Source organism: Phascolarctos cinereus, unplaced genomic scaffold, assembly GCF_003287225.1.
Source record: "Phascolarctos cinereus isolate Bilbo 61053 unplaced genomic scaffold, phaCin_HiC Scaffold_5;HRSCAF=322, whole genome shotgun sequence".
NCBI lineage: Eukaryota > Metazoa > Chordata > Mammalia > Diprotodontia > Phascolarctidae > Phascolarctos > Phascolarctos cinereus.
Window position 1 is genome coordinate 450,047,854 of NW_027555958.1, and position 23,025 is coordinate 450,070,878.

General features: G+C 45.3%; 1 protein-coding gene across 4 annotated transcripts in view; it reads right to left on the bottom strand.

Annotated features, from left to right (window-relative positions):
- The window catches only part of SPATA6 (spermatogenesis associated 6), a 140,487-nt gene extending 118,191 nt beyond the window's left edge, over positions 1–22,296 (bottom strand). For 2 of the 4 annotated variants that reach the window (XM_020987707.2, XM_020987708.2), the window contains exons 1-5: positions 22,061–22,296; positions 11,189–11,326; positions 10,068–10,116; positions 6,359–6,400; positions 5,344–5,468 (exon numbers count right to left, since the gene is read on the bottom strand). In XM_020987707.2, the coding sequence (XP_020843366.1) occupies positions 5,344–5,468; positions 6,359–6,400; positions 10,068–10,116; positions 11,189–11,326; positions 22,061–22,111 (405 nt within the window). In that variant the 5' untranslated portion in view covers positions 22,112–22,296. Of the gene's footprint in view, positions 1–5,343; positions 5,469–6,358; positions 6,401–8,881; positions 8,968–10,067; positions 10,117–11,188; positions 11,327–22,060 lie in introns of those variants that run through there. The other 2 variants (XM_020987705.2, XM_020987709.2) reach the window with 2 other exon arrangements.
- Between the last annotated feature and the right edge of the window lie 729 nt (positions 22,297–23,025).

Consider the following 23,025-nt stretch of genomic DNA (forward strand, 5'->3'; position numbering starts at 1 on the left):
TCCAACAAGGCAGAGCAGAGCCCATCTGTGCCTGCCCTGCTCCTTCAATGAGTGATCTCCTACAAAGGGCCTTTGCTCACGCTGTCCTGGCAGCCTCCAGAGCTCAGCTGCCCTCACTCTTCCTAGAGCACCAGCTTCATCCTGTGCTTCTTTAACGGCATCCTTCCTCTCCTATTCTCCCCACCCCCATCTCCTCCACAATTGCTTGCTTCTAATGGGTTTCAGCATGTTTGAGCCTAACACGCACCTATCTGCTGGGTTGGGTTTTTTTTTCATTTAAAATTGTAAAGAATTTAAAATCTACACTCTCCTACTCCCCCCCCCAAACTCATAACTTAAATAACATTATTTTGTTTTTCTAAGAAATTTTAATCTACTTTGTCTTCCTCCTAATTTCTATCTCTTCTATTAATTTTTTTCTTTGTCGGCCTTAGTTGAATTAAGTACTGCTATTTCCTTGCTGATATCTTTTCTATGTGATAGCTAAATAAACCCTTTTTGTTAACTGAACCTATAAGCGCCTCATTTTGTCCCAACACTGAAACCAAACTGAAAGGGTGCTGGTGTCAGGCACATCCCTAACAACCTCCATCACTTTATCTTGTCCTGGGATTCAATTTTCTGAACCCTCTTCTTCATTCTCACTGACCGCCAATCCCTTCCACCTCCACCCCCCACCAAGGGTTCTTCCAAGCTACTAGGTCCCTTTCCTCCCTTCCGTTCTTGGTCCCATAGTTAACCAGTTTAACCTTCCCCTGCTCTTGAATTCCCTGGGCCTTCATGCCCTGGTTTTACTCTGGCAGGTGCCTGGCCAAACCCCGTCCCACTGTCTGCCTCTTCTGAGCCTGCTCACCTGCTGCTGACTGGGTCCACTACAGGTTTCTGTGCTTTCAGTGCAACAAGACAATCCCTTTAATTCTACCCAAGGGATTCTTTTTCACGTTCCTCACAGCAGCTACTCGGAATCTTCTCTTCTTTCGTCAAGCCTCAAATAGTATCCCTTCCGACACTCTAGTAGCTTATAGTAGCTTGAGGACCTGGCCTCACACTTAACTGAGAAAATAAGTGCTATTTGCCTTGACTTCTCACTTCATAATATTCTTGAATACACTTGAAGTCCCTTGACTTCATCTTCCATCCCTTCTCATCCTTTATTCTCCCTCCAATGAAGACTCAGCCATTCTCCTTGCCAGGGTCAATCCCACTACATGTATCCTTGATCACACTCCCTCCCATCTCCTCTGACACAGTGGCCTCCAAACCATCCTCACTCTTTCTCTAATCTTCAGTCTCTCCCAACTTACTGGCTCCTTCCCTACTACCTACAAACTTATCCAGGTCTCACACATCCCCCCAAGACGCTCACTTTACCCTAAAGCCATCATCCTATATCTCTCCCTCCTTTCCCAGTCAAACTCTTAGAAGAAGGTGTCTATATGCAACTTCATTCACTTCCTCTCTTTACCCATCCCTTAACACTTTGCAGTCTGGCTTCCATCAACATCACTCAACTGGACCTGCTCTGTCCAAGGTTACTGACCAAACCCAATGGCCCTTTGTCAGTCCTCCTCCTTCTTGACCTCTCTGCAGCCTCGATGCTGTCCATCGCCCTCTTCTCAAGGGCATTCGCTCCTCTCTGGCTTTTCATCATACGACTCTCTTCCTACCTGCCTGACAACTCTCTCCTTCAGTCTCTTTTGCTACTTGCTCCTCACATTGGGGTACTGGACTCTCACCTTGCAGTTATGCAACGTAAACTTGTAACAGGCCCGGTCAGCATGGCTTCACAGCTTTCTCTGTCCAAATGGCCCTGGATTCACTTTGGATATGTTTTAAATCTACTTCTATGGGGATGGGTTGTTTCCCTGGACAGAATGGAAGCAGCCCGTGGTGGCAGTGACTGTTTTGTCTTTGCCTGACAAAGCGTGGGTTAAACATGCAACAGGCGAATGAGTGAGGAATGTGAAAAACAACAAAAAGGAAGAGAAACCAAAGGACAGGCTTCCTGCTCGGTGGGGCCGAGATGACTGTAAAGGACCGTCCAGAAAACGCTCTACCAGCCGAGCCTTAGTTTGCTTGGTTTCTTTTCCAAGGGGAATGACCTTAAACTACAGAGAACAGAACCAAAACTATTAGGAAGGAGAAATCAATCAATTAACAGGCACTTGTGAAGCACCTGCTACATGCTGGCACTGTGTTAGGCATGGAAAATGCAAATACGAATCCTTGGCTCACAAGGATCTTACTAAATTCTACCGAAGGAGACAACAAGGACGTCTGTGTATAAACTGAGAAAAAAATGTAAACTTAATAACTACAAAGAGATGCTAAATAATTCAAGAAAAGGCAGTTAGAAAGAGAGTGAGAGCACCAGGAAATCCTTCTTAGAGATAATGGGGGGAAGAGAGAGACTCTGTGAGATGGACAAGAAGGGGAAGGGCATTCCAGAGACAGAGAAGGATCATCGCTAGCTGTCCTCAACGAGCTCAAGTCACCAGTCAGTGGAATGACATGCTGGCATATAAAAAGAACCAGCCGGCATGAAGGCCGTCAAATATACACGAGTGACAGGGAGACGGCTCTGGGGTCCACAGCGAGGGACAGGATGATCCCACTGTCCTCTATCCTAACAGACCACAGCTGGACCACAGTGTCCACAGTTCAAGGGGTGTGTATTAAAAAGGACAATGGCATGCTGGAGAATCCTGAGGGCAGTGAGTAGGGCCATGAAGGTCCTGGAGTCCATGGCATATGAGGATCTGTGGAAAGAACTGGGCATATTTATCCTGGGAAAGAGAAGGCTCAGAGGGTCATAAGAGCTATCTTCAAGCATGTGGAGGGCTGTTCTGCAGGCAAAGGACCAGCCTTGTTCTGCTTGGCCCCAGAGGACAGGATCAGAAACAGTGAGGGGAAGTTACAAAGAAGCAAATTTAGGCTTGATCTCAGGAAAACTTCCTAACAATTGGAGCTACCCAAAGATAAATGTGAAATTGTCCCCCTCCACATTAACAGAACTTACTGTCTACTGGGGAAAACGATATGTAAACTTGGCACATATATTCATCCATAGGTAGATAAATAGATATAAATAAAATTAATTATTAGATTTAATTTAATTTAATAATAAATTAAATAAAATAAATTAAATTAATAGGTAAAATAAATTAAAAGGTGATTGGAGAGAAAGGTGGGGAGGAAGGCACTAACAAATGAAGCAATAGGAAAAGTCTCATTTAGAAAATGGAATGTGACCTGAAGCCAGAGACACTAGAAAGCCGAAGTGAAGAGAAATTTTCGACATGGGAAAAGGACCTTGCGAAGGCACAGCGATGGCAATGGAATGTCTTCTATGAGAAATGGCAAAGAAGGATGGTGCGTCTGCCCCATGGAGTGTGTGAGAGGGGGTGATGGCAGATAGGCTACGAAAGTAAGATGGGCCCAACCTAGAAAAGTCTGTGAGAGCCAAGCACAAGGGTTTATGTTTGGTCCGAAGGAAACAAGAAGCTCTAGGAGTTCACTGGCAGAGAAGGACATAGTCACACTGTGCTTCAGGATAATCACTTTGAAGACAAGGCCAATCTTTCTTCCACATACGAGCCCTGAAGTTATCTGGAGAAGGTTATCATGCGCTCCTCAGGTCTTGGCTAGTTCCTTCAAGTCTCTATCACAGGTGGTTTATTTAACTTAATGTTGGCATCAACCCTGAGGTTTACAGCAAACTGAGTGAAGGAACAGTTTTGGAATTTGTTTCCAATAACAAGTTAACTCTTCTCAATGGCTGAGCCGGGACTAAAATGACACTTCTACCATTGGGCTTTCTCAAATTGTGTTTACAAAATGTCTCCTCCATTAAAATGGGAGGGGCTGTTTCCACCTTTCTTTGTATCCCTGGTCCTTAGTACAAGTGCTTGCTGACTGATGGACAATACACTTCCTTTATATACCTCCCACACTTTCGGAATAATTCTTCTAGGGCTCAGACACAGCCATGTTCGTCTTCTACTCAAAGATCTTCAAAGGCTCCAAAGTGCCTGCCAGGCCAAGACCATACTCCTCTGCCCAGCATTCAAGGTCCGCCACAATCTAACCTTTCCACCTCGATTTCATGTACTCCCTTCCACGTTCTATGCTCTAGTTACCTACTGGCTAACTCTCTGACCAAAAAATACACCATGCCACTTTCCATTTTCAAGCCATTCCTTACACTGTCTTTCCTATGCCTCCTCCCCCAGCTAAGTTCCTGCCCATTCATCAGTTTAACTCATACCTTCTCCACAGAAGCCTTTCCTGAAGGCCACACATTCCTCCAACCCAAAGCTCCCACAGCCCTTTATCTGCCCTTCTCATGTAATACTGAAGATGACAGCCATACCTGTTGGCCTCTTATTCTCTGACCAGCCTGTGTGCTCCACAAGGACAAGGCCCTTGGCTTAATTCTACCCTCACACCCAACCCTACCAAGCTCTGCATGCTTGAGGCACTTAGTAAATATTTGTTGTATTGCACTGTAAGGGAGGGACTATGGCATAATGGATAGGGAATCGCTCTAGGGCTCAAAGGAGACTTGACTTCAAGTATCACCTCAGACATATACCAGCATGTGTCCCTGGCCAGGCTGCTTTACCTCCCAGTGTCCCAAGCACTTCTGAAGACAAAGAGGTGTGCATCTGCTGCTTAGGTAGAGGAAAATTATTTATCAAAAGTCTCCAATTCCAATAAAATCTTGGATCCAAAACCAAACCAAACAACATACTGTATGCAGAGATGTGTGGCAGGGTGGCAGCACTGGACTGTCAGTGATGCCTTACACGCACAGAGAAATATAAAGGATAATGTTGAGAAAATATGTGATTAAGACAGGAGGTGAAAAGCTCAGGTGTCAAGAGCCAGAGACAAGAGATGGCCCAAGTAAGTGCTTCCTGGGCCTCCTCACTGCACTCTGAATGGATCCTTTAGAGAGGCCAAAAGAAAAACTGAGGACACACATGAGAGCAAAGCTGAAGGTGTGGAAGAGGAGTACCGGGGACAGCAATCACATCCCTCTATCACATATCCATCCACAGGGGAGAAAAAGAGCAAAGAGCGCATTCTGTGGTATTTCCACAAGCTCCACACATCACAGAAACTGCCTCGATCCTGACCGGCAAACGTTGATGGGCGTGGCGTTAGAGACCATTCCTTACAAACACACTCTATGCTCTCAGACGTCAACCTTAGAGAGGACTTCCCATTTCTAATACTGAGTTATCAGTCAAGAGCAAGCACGTAAAGAAGTGCTGGCTCCAGGCCGCCCAGACCATGCTTCCTGTACCACACCTGGGGCCTCACGTGGTTGGCACTTACCCTGATGCCAGAAATTCTTTGCATCATCACTTGGCGGTTTGAATCATGGTGTCCAGACATTTGCTTTGGACTGGGGAACATGAAGTCTCTTGTGTTTTCCTCATACATAGAGAGCGTTTCACCCACTGCAAGGAACAGATTTTAGGACTGAAAATGAAGATGTTGATACACACCCCTGTGTCCAGAAACAATGGCATCTTTTACAAACTGTCCTGCCAGGTTCTCATTGTATTTGACCAATTTAAAACCACTGTCCCAGGTGGCATTTTGAATCTTAATACTTCTTAAGGAAGAAAGCTCTGAATGGTGATATGCATCATTTTTCGCTTGAAAAGTAAATCCCGCACAGAAGGCAAGAGACATCCCACAACTGTTTCCCTCCATTTCTGTTTCTCACCTCCCATCCTTTGTTTCTCCCCTCCAGCCCACCCCTAACCTCCTCATGGCACAGAAACAGCCCTGAGTTCTCAAAGGCTGGGTGGTCAGTGGAGCAGAAGGGCCTCTAGGACACACCTGGTGATTAACCATGATCCTGTCATCAGGGGACAGGCCAAGAAAAGTTCTGAGAGATTCATTACCAAAGGTCTGGTCAGGAGGTAGTCCATTTTTCTCAGCCACAGGTAAACATGAAACTATCTGTTAAGGTCTGAATGGGGTGGCAACCAACATCAGTTCAGAGAAAACCCATGCCAATGAATCAGAATATCAGACTATTAATTATCAGCAACTATGACTTGCTTTCTTATCTCTACAGTGGGGATATTTTCACACATTCAACAAGTAATTTGAGGTGACAAAAGAATGCTTTTTTAAACTACAACTTCAGTTTGACATGACATGTAGACACCTACACCCTATCACCATCAACGAAACCCCCAGAAGATTACGATGGGGCACACCTGTAATCCTTGGCATTGCAAGGATGGGGGCGGGCCTGGGCTAGGGGAGATGAAAAAGGTCATTCCACTGTAAACTAGCTCCCCATGTTGTCTCAGGAATAGAACCAGTTTCATACCTGGCAGAACAAGCTGTATCAACTCAAACACGGCTGTGTCGTCTGCAAAGAAAGGAAACAGATTTTTCATGAGTAAACAAAGCCAGCGCAGCCCTGAGGTATTTTCTCAGCAAATCAGAGCAGTCACCAGGCAAAAAGGCAAAGGTACATTTCCACGCCCTCAGCACGTCCCTGGCCAACCTACCCTTCCTTACACGTGATGCTCCAAATATCTGAGAAATTCAGAGGAAGGTAGGAAGATGGATATGAACTGATTCAGAGAAAACTGAGTAGAACTCAGAGGACAATGTGTGCTGTGGCTACAACTATGTGTGAAGGATCATTAAAGGAAACCTGACCCGGAGTATGGAATGACTGAGGAAGTTCCCAGGAAAGGATCAGGGAAACATCTCAGCCACCCAGTAAACAGGTCAGGAACTCCCAGGACAGCTTCACACTCATGGGTATCTTTGCTCAACTGCTTTTCTTTGTCAAAAGGGAGCAGCAGACAAAAGGAATACCAATTTTTAAAAGAGGAAGGGAAGACTGCATCTGATTGTGGGAACTTCAGAAGCTTCAAGGGACCCTACAGGCCCCATGAAGGATGCACATGATCTCAGGGGCAGGAAGCACAGAGCACATAAAAGGAAGGGACAGCATCCATTGTCATCAAATTACAAAGGGATTCTAAAGGGGCACAGTGAGAAATGAGCCTGGCCTATCCCCCAGATTGCCTGGCTCCTCCCAGAACCTCCACTTTAGGGAGGAGGCCCAAGCCAGTGACATCTTCATCCCACTCTAGACTGCTCAATCTGCTGACTCATCAACACAAAAGTTCTAAACACATCTGGCTTCAAAGTATCTACAAGCAAAATCGCAAAGAGAAACACAGCTTGAACACAAAGCTCAACTAGAATTCCCAGGAGAAATGAAGCAAGAATTTTAAAAAGACTTTAAAATGGTTTTGTAAATGAAATAAGAGTGCTAATGAGGAAAAAATGGAAAAGAAATGAGAGCTATGGAAGAAAGAACTGGAAAGGGAATTAATATCTTGGCACAAGAGGTAAAAAAAAAAAAAACCTTGCCCAAGCAACCAACTCCCTGAAAATCAGAATGGACCAAATAGACACTAAACACTCCATAAAACAACAAGAAATATTAAAACTAAGTCAAAAGAGTTTTGAAAATAAAAGCAACTGTAAGATATCTCATACCAAAAACAACTAAACTGGAAAAAAGATCAAGGATAATTTAAGAATTATTGGACTACCTAAATGTCATGACCAAAGAAAGAGTTTAGACATATTTCAAGAAATCAAAACAGAAAACTTCCCAAATCTCTTAGAACCAGAAGGCAATGTGGAAATAGAAAGAATCACCAGTTGCCTCCTGACACAAACTTCAAAATGAAAACTCCCAGAAACATTATAGCCAAAATCCAAAGCTTCCAAATCAGAGAAAAAATATTGCACAGAATCAAAAAGAAAGAATTCAAGTAGGAGCCACAGTCAGGGTCACATATGATTTAGCAGCAACCACTACACGGTATAAAAAAACAAAGAGCCTGGAATATGGCATTACAAATGGCAAAAGATATAGGCTTACAGCCAAGAACAATTTACCCAAGAAAACTAAGCATGATGCTACAGGAGGAAAAAAAGGGTCTTTAATGAAATAGAATACTTTCAAGCATTTCTGATGAAAAGACGCAAGTTGAGTAGAAACTCTGAAATACAAAAGCAAGAGTCAAGCAAAACAAAAAGGTACATGTGAGTGAGCAATCATAAGGGACTACAGAATGATGACGCATATACATTCTAGTAGGGAAGATAATGCAGCATTCCTTCAGAACACTAATATCAGGGCTCATAGAGTGAGCCAAATATGACAGAGGGCCAGAGAGGGATCTCATTACATTCTGATGATCATAAGAGGGGAAAAAACACACATTGAGGGGTGAGAGAGGGAAAGTCAGGTTAATGAAAATTTTCTCACATAACTGAAGTAAACAAGGACAAAAAAGAATACTAAAAAGAAGGAAAGGAAAGTGAGAACTGGTCAAAATAAGGAAGAATACACATACACACACACAGAGCTAGGAACAGAAATGCGTTTCACTAAATAGGAAAATAAGAGGGAAAGGGGAAAAGGGAGGGTAAGAGGAAAGACAGATTAACGAAGGGATCAATCCTAAGCAAAATAGTCTCTAAGGATGTATAAAAAATGTATAGCAACTTTTTTTTGCAATGGCATAGAACTGGAAACTGAGGAGATGACCATCAAATGGGGAATGGCTGAACAAGTTATGACATATAAATGTGACAGAATACTATTGCGTTGTAAGAAATGATGAAGGGAGGAGCTTTGGACAAACCTAATAAGACTTTCCTAAACGATGCTGAGTGAAGTGAACATAACGAGGGAACAATTGATACAATAAGAAAAATACTGTCAAGGCAAACAACTTTGAAAGCCTTAAGAACTGCAACCCACACAGCGACTCACCAGAACTCCAGAAGACTCTTGATGAAACTTGCTACTTACCTCTGGAGAGAGAGGTGCAGGACTCAGAGTGCAGGGACGCTTTTTTTGGGGACAGAGCCAATGCAGAACTTTGTTTTGCTTGACTACATATGTTTACATGTGGCCTTTATTTTTCTTTCCTTCTCGACTGGGGGTGGAGGGACAAAGGAGGAAGAGAAGATAGATTTTTGTTGATAAAAAAAAATTTAAGGAGTACCTAGATGGTGCAGTGGATAGAGCACCAGCCTTGCAGTCACAAGGACCTGAGTTCAAATCTGGCCTCAGACACTTGACGCTTTACTAGCTCTGTGACCCTGGGCAAGTCACTTAACCCCAATTGTCTTGCCAAAAAATTTTAATTTAAAAAATTCATCTGGATGAAAAAGGCAAGATTCTCAAGGGAGATGGTGAAAAAAAAAGAGAAGTAAAGGAGCCTAGTAGTAGCAGATCTCAAATGATACTACAAAATAGTAATCATTAAAACAATTTGGTTATGGATAAAATACATAAAAGTCAATCAGTAAAATAGATTAGCTAACACAGCATCCAGAAGCAAAACAGACAGCATCCAGTAAACCTAATGACCCCCAATTATTGAGGTGAGGACCCAATTATCGGACAAAAACTGCTTGGAAATGCTGTGGAGCCTTGGATCTGGGCAAAATAAGGCCCAAACTGGCCTGTCAAAGCCCAGGGTGGTTCCAGGAGCAGAATCCAATTCTCTAATGGGGAAGAGGTGGCCTGAGTGAAGAACATACAGTGTGGAGATGGCTGAGAGCTATGTGAGTTCAGGTTCCAGCTCTGACCTCCTGGGAAGCTGCAGACTAGACAATCCACCTAATCCTCCTTACTCTCCATTTCCTCATCTATAAAATAGTACCATTTGCATTACCTACATCCTGGGGAGGGGAGGATGGGGTTGTCTTTGAAAATGATACTTTTGAAGTCTTAGGTTGCTATAACAACAAGCAGTGAGGTAGAGAGGTAAAAGGCCCAGCTTCTGATCTAGAGACCAGGCCTGCGGACTAGCATGGCCAATTCCTTCCCTTCCGTGAGCCTCAGCCCCCTCCCTGGTCAAGCATCAACAGTAATGCTGTGTGTTGTAAGGAAAACAGTCAAAGATCAGCCCTCAAATCTTATAGAAAAACAAATAATCAGTAGATAGTCAGAAACAATGAATTAAAAAAAAAATAAAAACAAAACTTACATTCGAGTTGTGCTACTACATCTCCTGGGTCTATGGCATCAGGGAACACCTGGTAAGAAAAGAGGCAGAGAAAGGACTCCATCAGCCAGCAGCAAGTGCTGTGAGCCAGACCTGTGCTACTGTGGAACCCAAAGACAATGAGTTCAACAGTTTCTGCTGGGGCAGGGAAGGTCATGAAAATGTGAGTTTCCCTTCCGCCATCCTCACAAAGTCCTTCCCGTCCCATCTAGAGAAACCCTCATATCTTGTCACCACTGTTACACTGTCACTTCTTCCCACGGTTGTTGTCAAAGGTTCTTGTATTACGTAAATATTAGCTGCCCTAGTATAGTGGATGGAAAGAGTGAGCAGAAATACAGTTACTAATGCTGCACTTCAAGGAATGTTATCCGGCAATTGGGGGCAAGCCAGGTAAACAGACCAGATGGAACAAGAATTAGCTCTAAGGATCCACAAGGCAATAGCGTCTTCTTATGTAGTATCTATCACTATTCCCTTCCTGTAGTATATTATTCATGTTTCAAGGCACAGTTGTTGTTTTTTTTTTAATCAACTATGACAACTTGAGAAATAAACTTTTGCACTGAGAAAAAGATAACTGATAATTAAGGGGGATAATTCCTAAATTCAGTAGTTGATGACAAAGATTTATTTCTAAGCTATTAAATCTTGACTCCAGTCATACATTTCCTATTTAATAAAATAAAAGTCCATAGTACCATGATCATGAGTTGGACTTTAGCCAGGATGAGAAGGCCAGATAAGCATCAGCTCAGTGTGGGACACTCACAGGGATAACAAAGAACACTTTGTTGTATGATTGTTTAAAATTACTCATGTTTTCAGTGCCTGAAAATTCTACTTTCTGTGGCACATAGGAACTGATTCTGGACTAAGTCAAGTCACCAGTGTAACACTGAAGGGACGTTTTTGAGAAGTAAAATTAGACTTGTACTTTCCCTAGCAAATGGTGAGGCTCTTTTCCCATGTTTCCCAATGCAGTTAAATGCCTGTCCTCCCCTAAGCCTGGAAACTCTGGAAGTATTAGCATATACCTTGCCCATGACATGTAAACATGGCCTTTTCAGGACTCACGGGGCTGAATTCACAAGCGAGCATACCTTTTCAAACACCATTCTGGCATTGAAGACCAGCGGAAAGATAGGAGGGACACATTGTGTCTTTTTGTACTGGCCAAACACACAAACGCTGAGATAGACGTCCTCCTTGTCTTTCAGCTGCAGACGTGGACAAGATACCTGGGGCAAGGCAAAACAATGAGCATTTTGATTACGTGAATGTGGCTTATAAAATGAACTCTTATACACTAGAAAAAAACAGAAGAATCCTGCCAAGTACAAACAGAAGCCACTTAAAAAACTTAAATTGAGAAAGCCTAAACTGGGCAAAGCTAAATGAAACATCCTTATTTTGCCAGAGTATAAGAATAATTAAAATTATGAAATTTTCTGCTATCTTATATAAGCCTATAAGTCCAGTTCCTCCTTTATCACATCTAGAAATGCACCAAATAAAACTGTTAAAACTAAAACAGGAGAAAGTAAGGCTATTTCCCCCTCCCAGCATCTCTTCCGGGACATTATTGAGGCCCTGCTCTTTAAACGTGGCTATCTCCCAAGACTGTGTCCTGGGGCCTTCCTCTTCCCACTCCCCACATTCTCTCTTGGCGATGATCAACCCCGAAAGCGTCAATTTTCACCCTCTGCAGAAGATTCTCAAATCTATAGATCCAGCCCTAGCCTGGTTCTGGTAGGATGGTCCCACACCACATAGATCACGAACTCAAAATTTCTAAAACAGAACTAACCTATTATCTCCCTCTAATTCCATTCCCCTCTTTCTAATTTCCTATTTCATCAAGAAGACTATTATCCTGAAACCTCAGCCATATCCTCAGCTGTTCCCTTTCCTCATCCTTATCTCTCTCTTCACTCAGGGACCACCCTGATCCAGGCCCTGCAGGCCTCTGCTCCCCTTTTGGTTCTTAATGCTCCTTTCTTCCTCCTCAGTTTATCATGTGTATATTTTCAGGTCAAGTCAACAAGCATTTATTATGTTATTTATTACTATGTCCCAAGCATTCCACTAAGTTCCAGGGGTTACAAAAAGCAGGGTAAGGGGGGAGACAGGAGGGGAAGGCAATAGATAGTTCCTGACTTCAAAGAGCTTACATTTTAATGTGGAAACTATCATGCAAATAACCACAAACATACAAGATACATAAGGCACATAGGGAAGGCAAGCTGAGAGGGAAAGGCATAACTATCTGGAAAGGCCTCCTGGAATAGGCGGGATTTAAGCTGAGTCTTGGAAGAGGTCAAGGAAATAAAGAGGGAGAGGTGAGGGAGCAGAGCGTTCTGGGCAGAGGGACTCCTTGTGCACAAAGGCCCAAACCAGGGTGGTAGCTGTTTGAAAGCGGACAAATAGGGATATTTGAGAGTTGTTATGAAGGTAGAAAGGAGTGAGAGTAAAGAGCCTGAAGGAATGGGAAGATGGTGGTATCCCAGACAGTAACAGGGAAGGTGAGAAGAGAAGAGACTAGGGGGGGATTGGGCCAGGGAAGAGAATGAGTTTTGTTTTGGACATGTTGAGTTTAGGATGTGTACAGGACACCTATCACAAGATGCCCAAGGCGCAGCTGGTGATACAGGATTGAAGCTTAAGAAAGACTCCAGCTGGATTTGTGGATCTGGGAATCATCTGCATAAGAGTGATCATTGAACCCATCACCATATGGTGATGAGATTACCATGAAAGACAGAGGAGGGATGGCATTTTTATCTGTTTGCGTATGATATCCTCCCACACTGGGAGAATGTGAGCTTGAGGACAGGGACCATTTTTCATTTCTGTCTTTGAATCCACAGGTGTCTAGCACAACACCTTGCATGCAGTGGGTATTTAACAAATGCCTATTGGACTGTATCACACTGAAATAGAAAAACTGGCAGAAAGATTAAGAAAATGAAAAAAACCTCCTAATACAATTTTTTAAAATACCATGTAATAAGAAAAGGCCACAAGAACTCAAGAAGTAATTGGAAGTCTGAAGAAAAAGAAGCAAAATGTAAGGAATGAAATTTTAATTTTAATTAAAAACTCAAAAATAGTTTGTTTAGAAGTTGGAAAATCTTAATGAATCTGACTTCCTAGAGAAGAAAAGAACAGAAGAGATACATTCAAAATATAAATTATAATAACAACTATTAAAAAACATCAAAAGACAGCAAAACTTGAAGGACACATAAAGTTTCTACAACCAAAAACAATTGATCCAGTAGCCAGGATTCAGTGAGATAATCCAAGAATTATATTCTTATATCTAGTACAGATAGATTCTAGAATTCTAATCTAATTCTAGAATTAGATTTTTATAGGAGGGCCATCATATAAAATTCACGATGAAATGAAAAGCCTGAATGCCATACTTCAGGATAGCTGAAAAGTTAAGTTTATCAAAAAATACCAGAAATAAAGTTAAAGACTGATAACATTCACAGAACACCCTTAGAAAAGAGCCCTTGGTTTAACTCTCCCAGAATTGGAAATACCAAACTTCTGTATTCCAAGGTAAAAGAAAATACATTGTTAGGCATCCAGGAAAAGATGATCAGGCACTCCAAAAATGGAATATAATATACCAAAAAGCAAAGGAAAATGGCTTGTATCCAAGGATAATATCCTGAAAAGTTGAGTTTAGTCTTACAGGAAAAAAAAAAAGTAGACTTTTAACAGAACTTATGACTTTTGAAAAATCATTTTTAAAATACACAGCAGACAAAAGAAATTTAATAAAGGTAAACAGTTCTAAATAGCTCAAAAAGGTTAGCTGATGATTCAGTGTTTATATTCTGAAAGGGAAAGATAGGATGTCCTTTGGAAGGAAAAAAGACAAATTCTGGGCTTGGGTATTCCAAAAGAAGTATGCCCAAAGGAGAAAAGGATTTATTACTTCTTAAAACTGGTGTCACTGATAGATTTCACTGATCTGCTTCTTGTTCCCTATTTCTCTATCAAAATCTAAGGGTCACACAATTGTAAGCATGTGAGGCAGAATTTGAATTCAGGTCTTCCTAACTCCAACCCACTCTGCCACCGAGCAAGACGTCTGCTAGTGGGTTGTTTGAGGCAGCAAAGTCTATTTTCTGAGTGGTCCACCAAAGAAGGGGCAGACCCAGAGTTGAGAAGGCAGCAGGATCAGGGTCAAAAACAGAAAGCAGAACAAGGTAATTGGCGGCATCCAGAACTCTGAAATTATCATCATTAAGTGGATGCCCTGCCATGCTTCAGCCTGGGATCACTCCCACCTGCTACTGCCTTCACTCCCAGACACACGTAACTGAACAAAGATGCGGGAAATCACACACCCACTCTGACTGGGTCCCCTACAAATTTATGTTCCACAGCCTCAACGGGACACTCCCTGCTGCTTGGCAATCCTAATCTACTTCACTTGTGAACTCACTCTCCTGCTCTCCACAGCAGCCCTTCCCAACCTTCCCATTCCTCCTCAAACCTCCCATGGCTCCCCCTCCCCCCACTCTCTCAGCTGAGAAACTTGCCTCATATATCACTGAAAAAATTCAGACCAACCATGAGCTCCTTCTCTTCCCCTCTTCCTCATCTCCTATCTCTCATATACCTTCTGCTACTCTCTCTTCCTTTACCCATCTCACATGATGAAGTAATCTTACTCATCACCAAGGCTGACCCCTCTACTTGTTCAAATGATCCCATTCTATCCCATCTCCTCCCCAGCAGACTGCCTTCTCTGTAATCCTTACTCTATTACTTATTTTCAATCTCTCCTTGTCAACTAGCTCCTTCTCTACAGTCTACGAACATGCCCATGTCTCCCCATCCTCAAAAAACATTCACTTGACCCTTCTGTCCCTGCTAACTCTCTTTCTGTACCTGTTCTGCCCTTTGTAGGTAAACTCCTTGAAAAGACCATCTATAACAGGCACCCCTCTTTCTCTCCTCTCTCTCTTAACCTTATCACAATCTGGCTTCCAACCTTATTACTCCATTGACACTGCTCTCTCCACAGTTACTAATGATCTCTTAATTGCCAAATCCAATGGTCTTTTCTCCATTCTCATTCTCCTCAGCCTCTCAGTAGCTTCTGACACTGTTGACGACTCTACTCTTCTTGACACCTTCTTCTCCCTAGATATTTGGGACACCACTCTCTCTTGGTTTTCCTCCTATCTCTGGCACTGCTGCTTCTTCTCAGTCTCCACTGATGGATCCACCTTCTTAGCACACTCTCTAATTGTAGGTGTCCCAAGGGCTCTGTCTGGGCCCTCCTCTCTATTCTCTACTCTATTTTCTTTGGTGATCTCTCATCAGCCCCCATGGAATGAATTGTCATCTCCATGCTCATGACTCTCAAATCTACCTTTCCAGCCCTAACCTCTCTGCTGCCTCCAATCTTGCATCTCCAAACTGCCTTTCAAACATCTCAACCTGTCCAGCAGAACAATATGAAACTCAACATGTCCAAAATTGGACCCTCCTTCTCATTTCCCTGTTACCAAAGAGGGCAACACTGTCTTCCCGGCCCCTCAGGTTCACAACCTAAGAGTCATCCTCAACCCCTCACTATGGTTTACCCCGTCCCCACCCCCATATCCCAATATGTTGCCAAAGCCTGTAAATTTCACCTCCGTGCCATCTCTCAAATACCTCCCTTCTCTCCTCTGACACCACCACCATTCTGGTGCAGGCCCCCATCACCTCGAGCCTGGACTGCTGCAGTAGCTGCTGGTGGATCTGCCCACCTCAGGTCTCTCCCCACTGCAGCCCATCTTCCACTCAGGGGCCAAAATGACTTTGCTAAGGCACAGGTCTGATCACATCACTCCCCTACTCAATAAACTCCAGTGGTTCCCTATCGCCTCCAAATGAAACACAACGTGCTCTGTCTGGCCTTCAAAGCCCTTCCTAAGGCAGCCCACTCCCTCCTTTCCACTCTTCTTACAGCTCCCCCCCTCACTCCAGACACAGTGGCCTTGGCCTCCTTGCTGTTCCTCCATCTCTCAGCTCAAGGCAACCTGAGCCTTCTCTCTGGCTGTGCCCCATGCCCGGAAGGCTCTTCTTCCTCCTCTCCACCTCCCAGATTCCCTGGCTTCCTTCCAAGCCTAACTTACATCCCATCTTCAATAAAAAGCTCTTCCCAACCCCTCTTAAGACCTCTCTCTTTAATTATTTTCTATTTATCCCATATATAGCTTACGTGTATATAGTTGTTTGCCTGTGGATTGTGAGCACCTTGAGGGCAAGGACAGTCTTTTGCCTCTTCTGTATCCCCAGCTCTCAGCCCAGTGCCTGACACATAGTAGGTGCTTTGTCAATGTTTATTAACTAACTGTAAATTCCAAAAGCTCCAAAAGAGGCACATTACCAAGCTGCTGAATGACAAGAGCGCTAGACTTGGGGCAGGCGCAATTCCTGGCTCTGAGATTTACTGCAAAGTCAAGCAATGCCTTCCTTAACCTCTCTAGGTCTCAGTTTCCTTATCTGTCAAATAAGAGAAGGAAGGAAGGAAGGAAGGAAGGAAGGAAGGAAGGAAGGAAGGAAGGAAGGAAGGAAGGAAGGAAGGGAAGAAGGGAAGGAAGGAAGGGAAGAAGGGAAGGAAGGAAGGAAGGAAGGAAGGAAGGAAGGAAGGAAGGAAGGAAGGAAGGAAGGAAGGGAAGGAAGGAAGGAAGGAAGGAAGGAAGGAAGGAAGGAAGGAAGGAAGGAAGGAAGGAAGGAAGGAAGGAAGGAAGGAAAGGAGGGGAAGGGAAGGAGGGAAGAAGGAGAGGAAAGTTGGAAGGAGGGAGAAAGGAGGGGAGGTAGAGAAAGAGAAATTCAGTCGTTTTTCAATCATGTCTGACTTCATAACCCCATTTGTGCTTTTCTTGGCAAAGATACTGGAATGGTTTCCTTTTTTCCTTCTCCAGCTCATTTTACAGATGAGGAAACTGAGGCAAACAGGGTTAAAGTGACTTGCTCAGGGTCACACAGCTGGGAAGTGTCTGAGGCCAGACTGGAACCCACAAAGATGAGTCTTCTGACTCCAGGTCTAGCACTCTAACCACTGCGCCACATAACTGCCCCCAAAAGAGGAAAGGAGGAGCTAATAAATGAAAACTAGTTTTTTGGAGTATATTTGTAGTTATACATAGAGCAGGTAAGTTCATTAACCACCTTGATAACTTCCAGGGTGGTAAGCCTCCACTTGAGACTTTTTGTTTCTCCTCAGGAGGGTTTGGACAAGGTCCTCTGCACCCCTTCTAAGTGTAGGTCTGTTGCTTCCCAATATCATAGTTTAGACTCCCCTGATACTTCTCTAGTTTTGAGGGCAGATTATATTCAGACCAATGTCGCAATGAATCTTTGCCTTCCAGGTGAAATGTGCTCCAAAGTATGTTATTCTAGGCTCAACAGGTAAGCACAGTTTTGACACTACTCTTTAAAAGCAGGTTATGCAACACAACACACAATTCTCAAAGGGATCACGGAGAAAACGCATATATTCCCCTTGGCAACACATTATTTTCTCCTAAACTGAGTGGCTCCGTTTTCCCATAGAGCTACTGTAGGGAATTCCATGTCAGAGAAGAAAAGCTCCCTCTAATTTTTGCGATTCCCACATTATCACAATACTACCAAGGCTGAAGGAAAATTGAGGTCAGCCTTCCAAATGCCAGGCTGGCTGGGAAGGCAGGGGGGAAAGGATTCCAGGGCTGGAAGGCGTGCATGGGAAGGCCCTCCAGTGCCCCAGTGTTACTATCCCATTCCATCTCCCCTCAATACAGCAGAGCAGTCTTGGGGGGTAGCCAAAATAAGCTCAGAAGCAACATCCATAACACATGGCAGTAATTTTTCGAGATCACGCGTTAGAAAATTTAATATAAACACCTCCCTGTTCAGTGAATGCCAGCTTTGATGTGTCAGTTTAACGGCCTTTATTGGAAAGTCCACCCAAAGAATCCTTCCCCCAAGGCCTCCTGCAGGGGATCCTGAGAGGCAGAAGGGTGACCTTTAGAGAATTAACATCACTTTAGGCATAGGGATTCCAGAAATTGGTAAGCAACAAGCCACAGGCCCCATGTGGAACATGTCCACTTCTTGCCATTTCCAAACCATGCCGCTTTGGTCTTTCTCCTCAGCCCCTCCCCTGGGGGCCCTGAAAGACAACTCGGCCTTATCTGGCCCAGAGCCAGCCTCCACCTCACTCCTCTGAGGTTTCCAAACCACTCCCCTCCTCCTCCTCTCATGGCTGCCATTTTACCGCTTTCCTTTGCTGGGCTGTTTAGCCCCAGCAGAACATAAGCTTCTCAAGGGCAGGAACTGTGTTTGTATCCCTAACCCCTAGCACACTGCCAGACACATAGCAAATGCTTCATAAACGCTTTTTCATTCATTCTTTCCTTCTACAGTGGCATGGCACCATAGAGGGCAGAAGCTTCTAAGCTTCATAAAGTCCATCGCACCTACAGAGTAACCTCTCCATGCACAATGGTGGTCCAATGACCACCAGGCTGGGGAAGTGATGAAGAACCTTAACCACATCCATACTGATTTTTTTTTTCCCATGAATAATACCAAAAGACATTTGCACACAAGAAGCAATTTAAGAGACAGGATGCTGGTATGCAGTAGGGGCCTCCAGTGATGTTCTGCTAAGTCCGAAGAACTGCATTTTTAAGCTACAATAAAACCCCTCAGCGCAGCTTCTAATCCTGCTGAAAGGCTGCTCAATCTGGCAGTGACAGGGACCTCCGGGATCCTCTGCTCCTGCCCCTCACGTCTGAGAAGGGGAAATTGAGGTTGAAGGACGGCAGACTGGAAGCGGCCAAGGCAGGGGTCAAGCTCCTGGGCCAAGGTGCCACGGTCATCATTCTTCCCTTATGTCATAGATAAACTTCCCCATCTAACATTTTGCCTAACACAGAGTCCTGAGGACAAATTGAGGAAGTAAGGTGGGGACAGCACTGTACTCAAGGCAAGCCAGCAAGCATTAAGTGTGCCTACTGTGTGCCAGGCACCATGCTACACACACCAGTCCCTCCTTCCAGAAGCTCTCAGTCCAACGGGGAAAAGGACTCATCAACAACTATACGCAGATAAGATACAGTCAAAATAAGTTGGAGATAATAACAGCAGGAAGGCCTAAGCATCAAGGCGGATCAGGGAAGGCTTCTTGTAGAAGGTGGGATTTTCAGCAGGGCCCTGAAAGCAGCCAGGGAAGCCAGGCAGTAGGGATGAGGAGACAGAGCCTTGCAGGCAGGAGGGACAGCCAGAGAACTTGCCGAGAGCCCAGAGACGAAGTGTCTGGGGTAAGGGACAGCAAGGAGGCCCTGGACACTGAGTCACAGAGTACGTACGAGGCTGTAAGAAGACTGGAAAGGTGAGAAAGGCTCAGATCACGAAGGGCTTTTTGTATCTGATTTTGTATTTGATACACAAGGTAACTGGGAGCCCCTGGCGTTTACTGAACAGAGTAGGGACAGGGTCAGACTGAACTCTAGGAAGATCAATTTCACATCTGAGTGGAGGATAGAGTGAAGCATTATAACACTGACCTGCACAAAGATGCACAGATGCAAATATCACAACAACAACAGCAAAGCTATTATTTGTGGAATTCCTTCATTGTATTTCAAGTTGAGTTCTCGATGCAAATTCGCAAACTTTTTACAAGACAGTTCAGATGATTAAAAAACTGAATTGCAGGAAACCAAGTAGTCCAATTCTACATTTTGTAAACTCTCCAAGGATATACCCAAGATCAAGAACCCGAAATGCATCAACCAACAGGCACCACTATTCATCAACTGGGTGCCAGGTACTCTGCTAGGCACTGGAGATAGAGACAAACATTTTCTTCAAGAACTTGTACTCTGTTGAAAGAAAAATGAATGCTGCATCTCTGTCAATGTAATAACAGAGATGAAAAAATTATCTAGCTCCCGACACAAAGGACTGCAATAGAAATACACAACATTATGTCCTCCAAAGGCTCAAAATTCCTTGGTAGGAGGCCTAAAGGCAAAACAAGAGAAGCAAACATAAGGAGGCTGCACATGGTGCCAATGAGGACCATCCTCTGGAAACAGCATGATGGTTGTGGGCCAGGCAGATGGAAGGGGCTGCTCACTGACTCACTCATTCACTCATTCATTCAGTCTGTTAGTCATTCACTCAGATAAGAGACGGACAACCTGAGGCCACAATGGCACCCACGGAATATTAAAAGGCCTCTTGGAAGGCTGCCTGTGTGCAGGGTGAATTTTCTGTGGCAAATTCACAGGAGGATGGAGGATGAAAAGTGACACCGAAGGGGAAGGCTCCCATGGACCAAATGTCCACCTGAGGGAAATCACAGATTCTCTGAAACATGGATATGTGACATAAATAAGAAAATTAGGGCTAACTTGGGATGTAGGCAAAGAGCTCTAAGAAACGAAAGGAGAGGACAATCATGGGGTGGGGGAGATGGGAGAAAGGCACAAGTCAGATTTCAAACAAGGTTAAGATGGGGCATGGGGGCAGCACCACCTGGTCACCAGACTGCAGTGGACAGAGCTGACCTCTGCACCTGGAACACCAGAGCTCAAGGGCTGCCTCTGCCAAGTCCTGAGAAAAATCACTTCACCTCTCACTCAGTGTCACCACTGTGGACATAAGCTGCAGTACAGGTCAGCACACACAGACCCTACACCAATGAAAACATAGGCTCTTACCCAAAAAAAATAGACGGGAAAGAAGGGGTCTATTCCCAAAACAGTGAATGAGATGGGAGATGAGGAGAACACCACATTGGCTAGACAAAATTACATGCAAAATTCAATGCAGCTTGTGTGGCTGGGAGAATGGAGAGGTTTCTTTGCATGCCTCTGTAGAAGACGGTGGCATTCATGATTTCCTTTCAGATGGCTCAGTATTTGAACCACTCAACCGTTATGGACAAGCAGTCTGAGAGGGAGCAGCCAGCTCTCCCTTGACTGGGGACCCCCCTCCCCATTCTAGGGCAAAGTGGGGAAGCAGCTGTTGATGCTGAACAGACTCATCAGGGTCCCTGGGCCCAGAAAGGGGAGCACCAAGTCTCCCTAGACCAACCGAGAGAAACTTCTTAGAAACTTTGTGTCTTCAAAAAGTTGTCTATGAGGGAGGTTTTAAGAAAGTGTGGTGACGGGTTCTGGGTGCTCCCAGTGGGGGAAGGTACAATAGAGAACCCAAGGCAAGTCATTCCCCACCCCACTCCACCCCCCCAATATCCTGCTTTAAAGCATTGACAAAAGAAACCAAGGGAGGACATCAGAAAGGGGGGGAGCAAAAAAGAGATGGGAAAAGAAAGGGCCCCAAAGATTTACTTTAAGGGGTCTGGGAATTGAGGGAGGGAGGCTTCAATGCCACGAACAAGCCCATGGCACCAGGAGCTGAGGTGTCACGGGGCTCTCAGACAGCGGGGTGGGGGGAGGTGGGGGGGTGGGCATGAAGGTGGCAGTCCTGAAATCCTGTCAAGGGATTGTCACAGAAGTAATTCCATAGTCACTGGGGGAGGGGACCCTCATTTCTGGGGGTGGGAATGAGGGGTCTCCTGATAGCAGAGAGGACTGGGAGTTCTTTCTCTCCTAAAAACTTTAAGGGAAGGGCCAGGTGAGAGGAGAGGGAGACGCGCTGTGAGCTTCTTTTTCAAGAAAGAAAGAACCTTCCTCTGAAGAGATACAGTTTAGGGACAAGAAGGGACAGGGGAGAGGATAAAGAAGCTCCTCCCTCCCTGGGCCTCAGTTTCCTCCTCTATAAAATGGGGGACTAGGTTGCAGTCCCTCCAACTCCTCTACAACTCCAGGTCCTCAGTGTGCCTCAGTTTCCCCCATCTCCGGCTCCATGGCACCCCCTCCCGTGCCTCAGTCTCCCCCCAGCTCCGGCTCCATTCCCCCCCCCCCCGTGCCTCAGTTTCCGCCGGGCCGGTCACTCACGGAGCGGATCTCCAGAGCCAGGGCGCACTGCAGTGCCTTCATCTTCGGCATGGGGGTGGCCCCGGCCGCAGGCCCGAGCAGGGGAATGTGGAGCTGGGGGCGGCGGCAGCGAAGGCGGCGGCGGCGGCGGCGGAGGGCCCAGGCCCGGGCCCGCGGTCCTGCCTCGGTCCCGCCGGAGCAGCAGCTTGGCCGGGGCCGCGGTGGACACTGTTGCCATGGCAGCGCGGGAGGGCCCTGCGCGAGGGCCTGGCGGGGCGGAGCCTCGGAACGCTCCGCGGGGCATGTGACCCGCCCCTCCCCTCCCCAGGGGGCGGGGCTTCCTTCCACCTCCGGAGAAAGAGCAGGACCAGCCACGTAATCCCCGCCCTGGGCTGCAGAGCCTGGGGGCGTGGCCTAGCAGCATCACCATCCCCGGCAGGGAGGGGGCGGGGCCTTCCGAATGCGGGGGGGCAGAGCTTCCGCCGCGAGGGGGGGCGGGGAACGAACGTTCGGAAGGTGTCTGTGACCTCACGGAGTGCCTGGAAAGCCCCGCCTCTTCTCTAATAGCCCCACGAATCCTAATCAAGGTCCTTAGAGTACTAAAATGACCCAGTTAGGGACTCTAGCTCCATCAGTCCACGAACCAGGATTTATTAAGCGCCAACTGATGATAGAGACAAAAGTGAAACGGACCCAGGAAGTTTACCTTCTCCCCTTTACCTACTCGGGGATAGGGATGAGGTGAGGCCTGGACCTGTGATTTTGTGGACACAGGGCTCTCCCAGGGAAGGAATCTCTTGCTCATGATGCAGATTGACACCTTCTCTGAACCGCCTATCTTTAGACCAAGGGGCCCTCGCCTTTTTGGTGTCCTAGACCCCTTGGGCGGCCGAGGGAACCTTCCTCAAAAGAATGCTTTTAAATACATAAAGCATTATTGCAAAGGAAACCGATTATATTACAACACAGTCACCAAAGTATCTTTT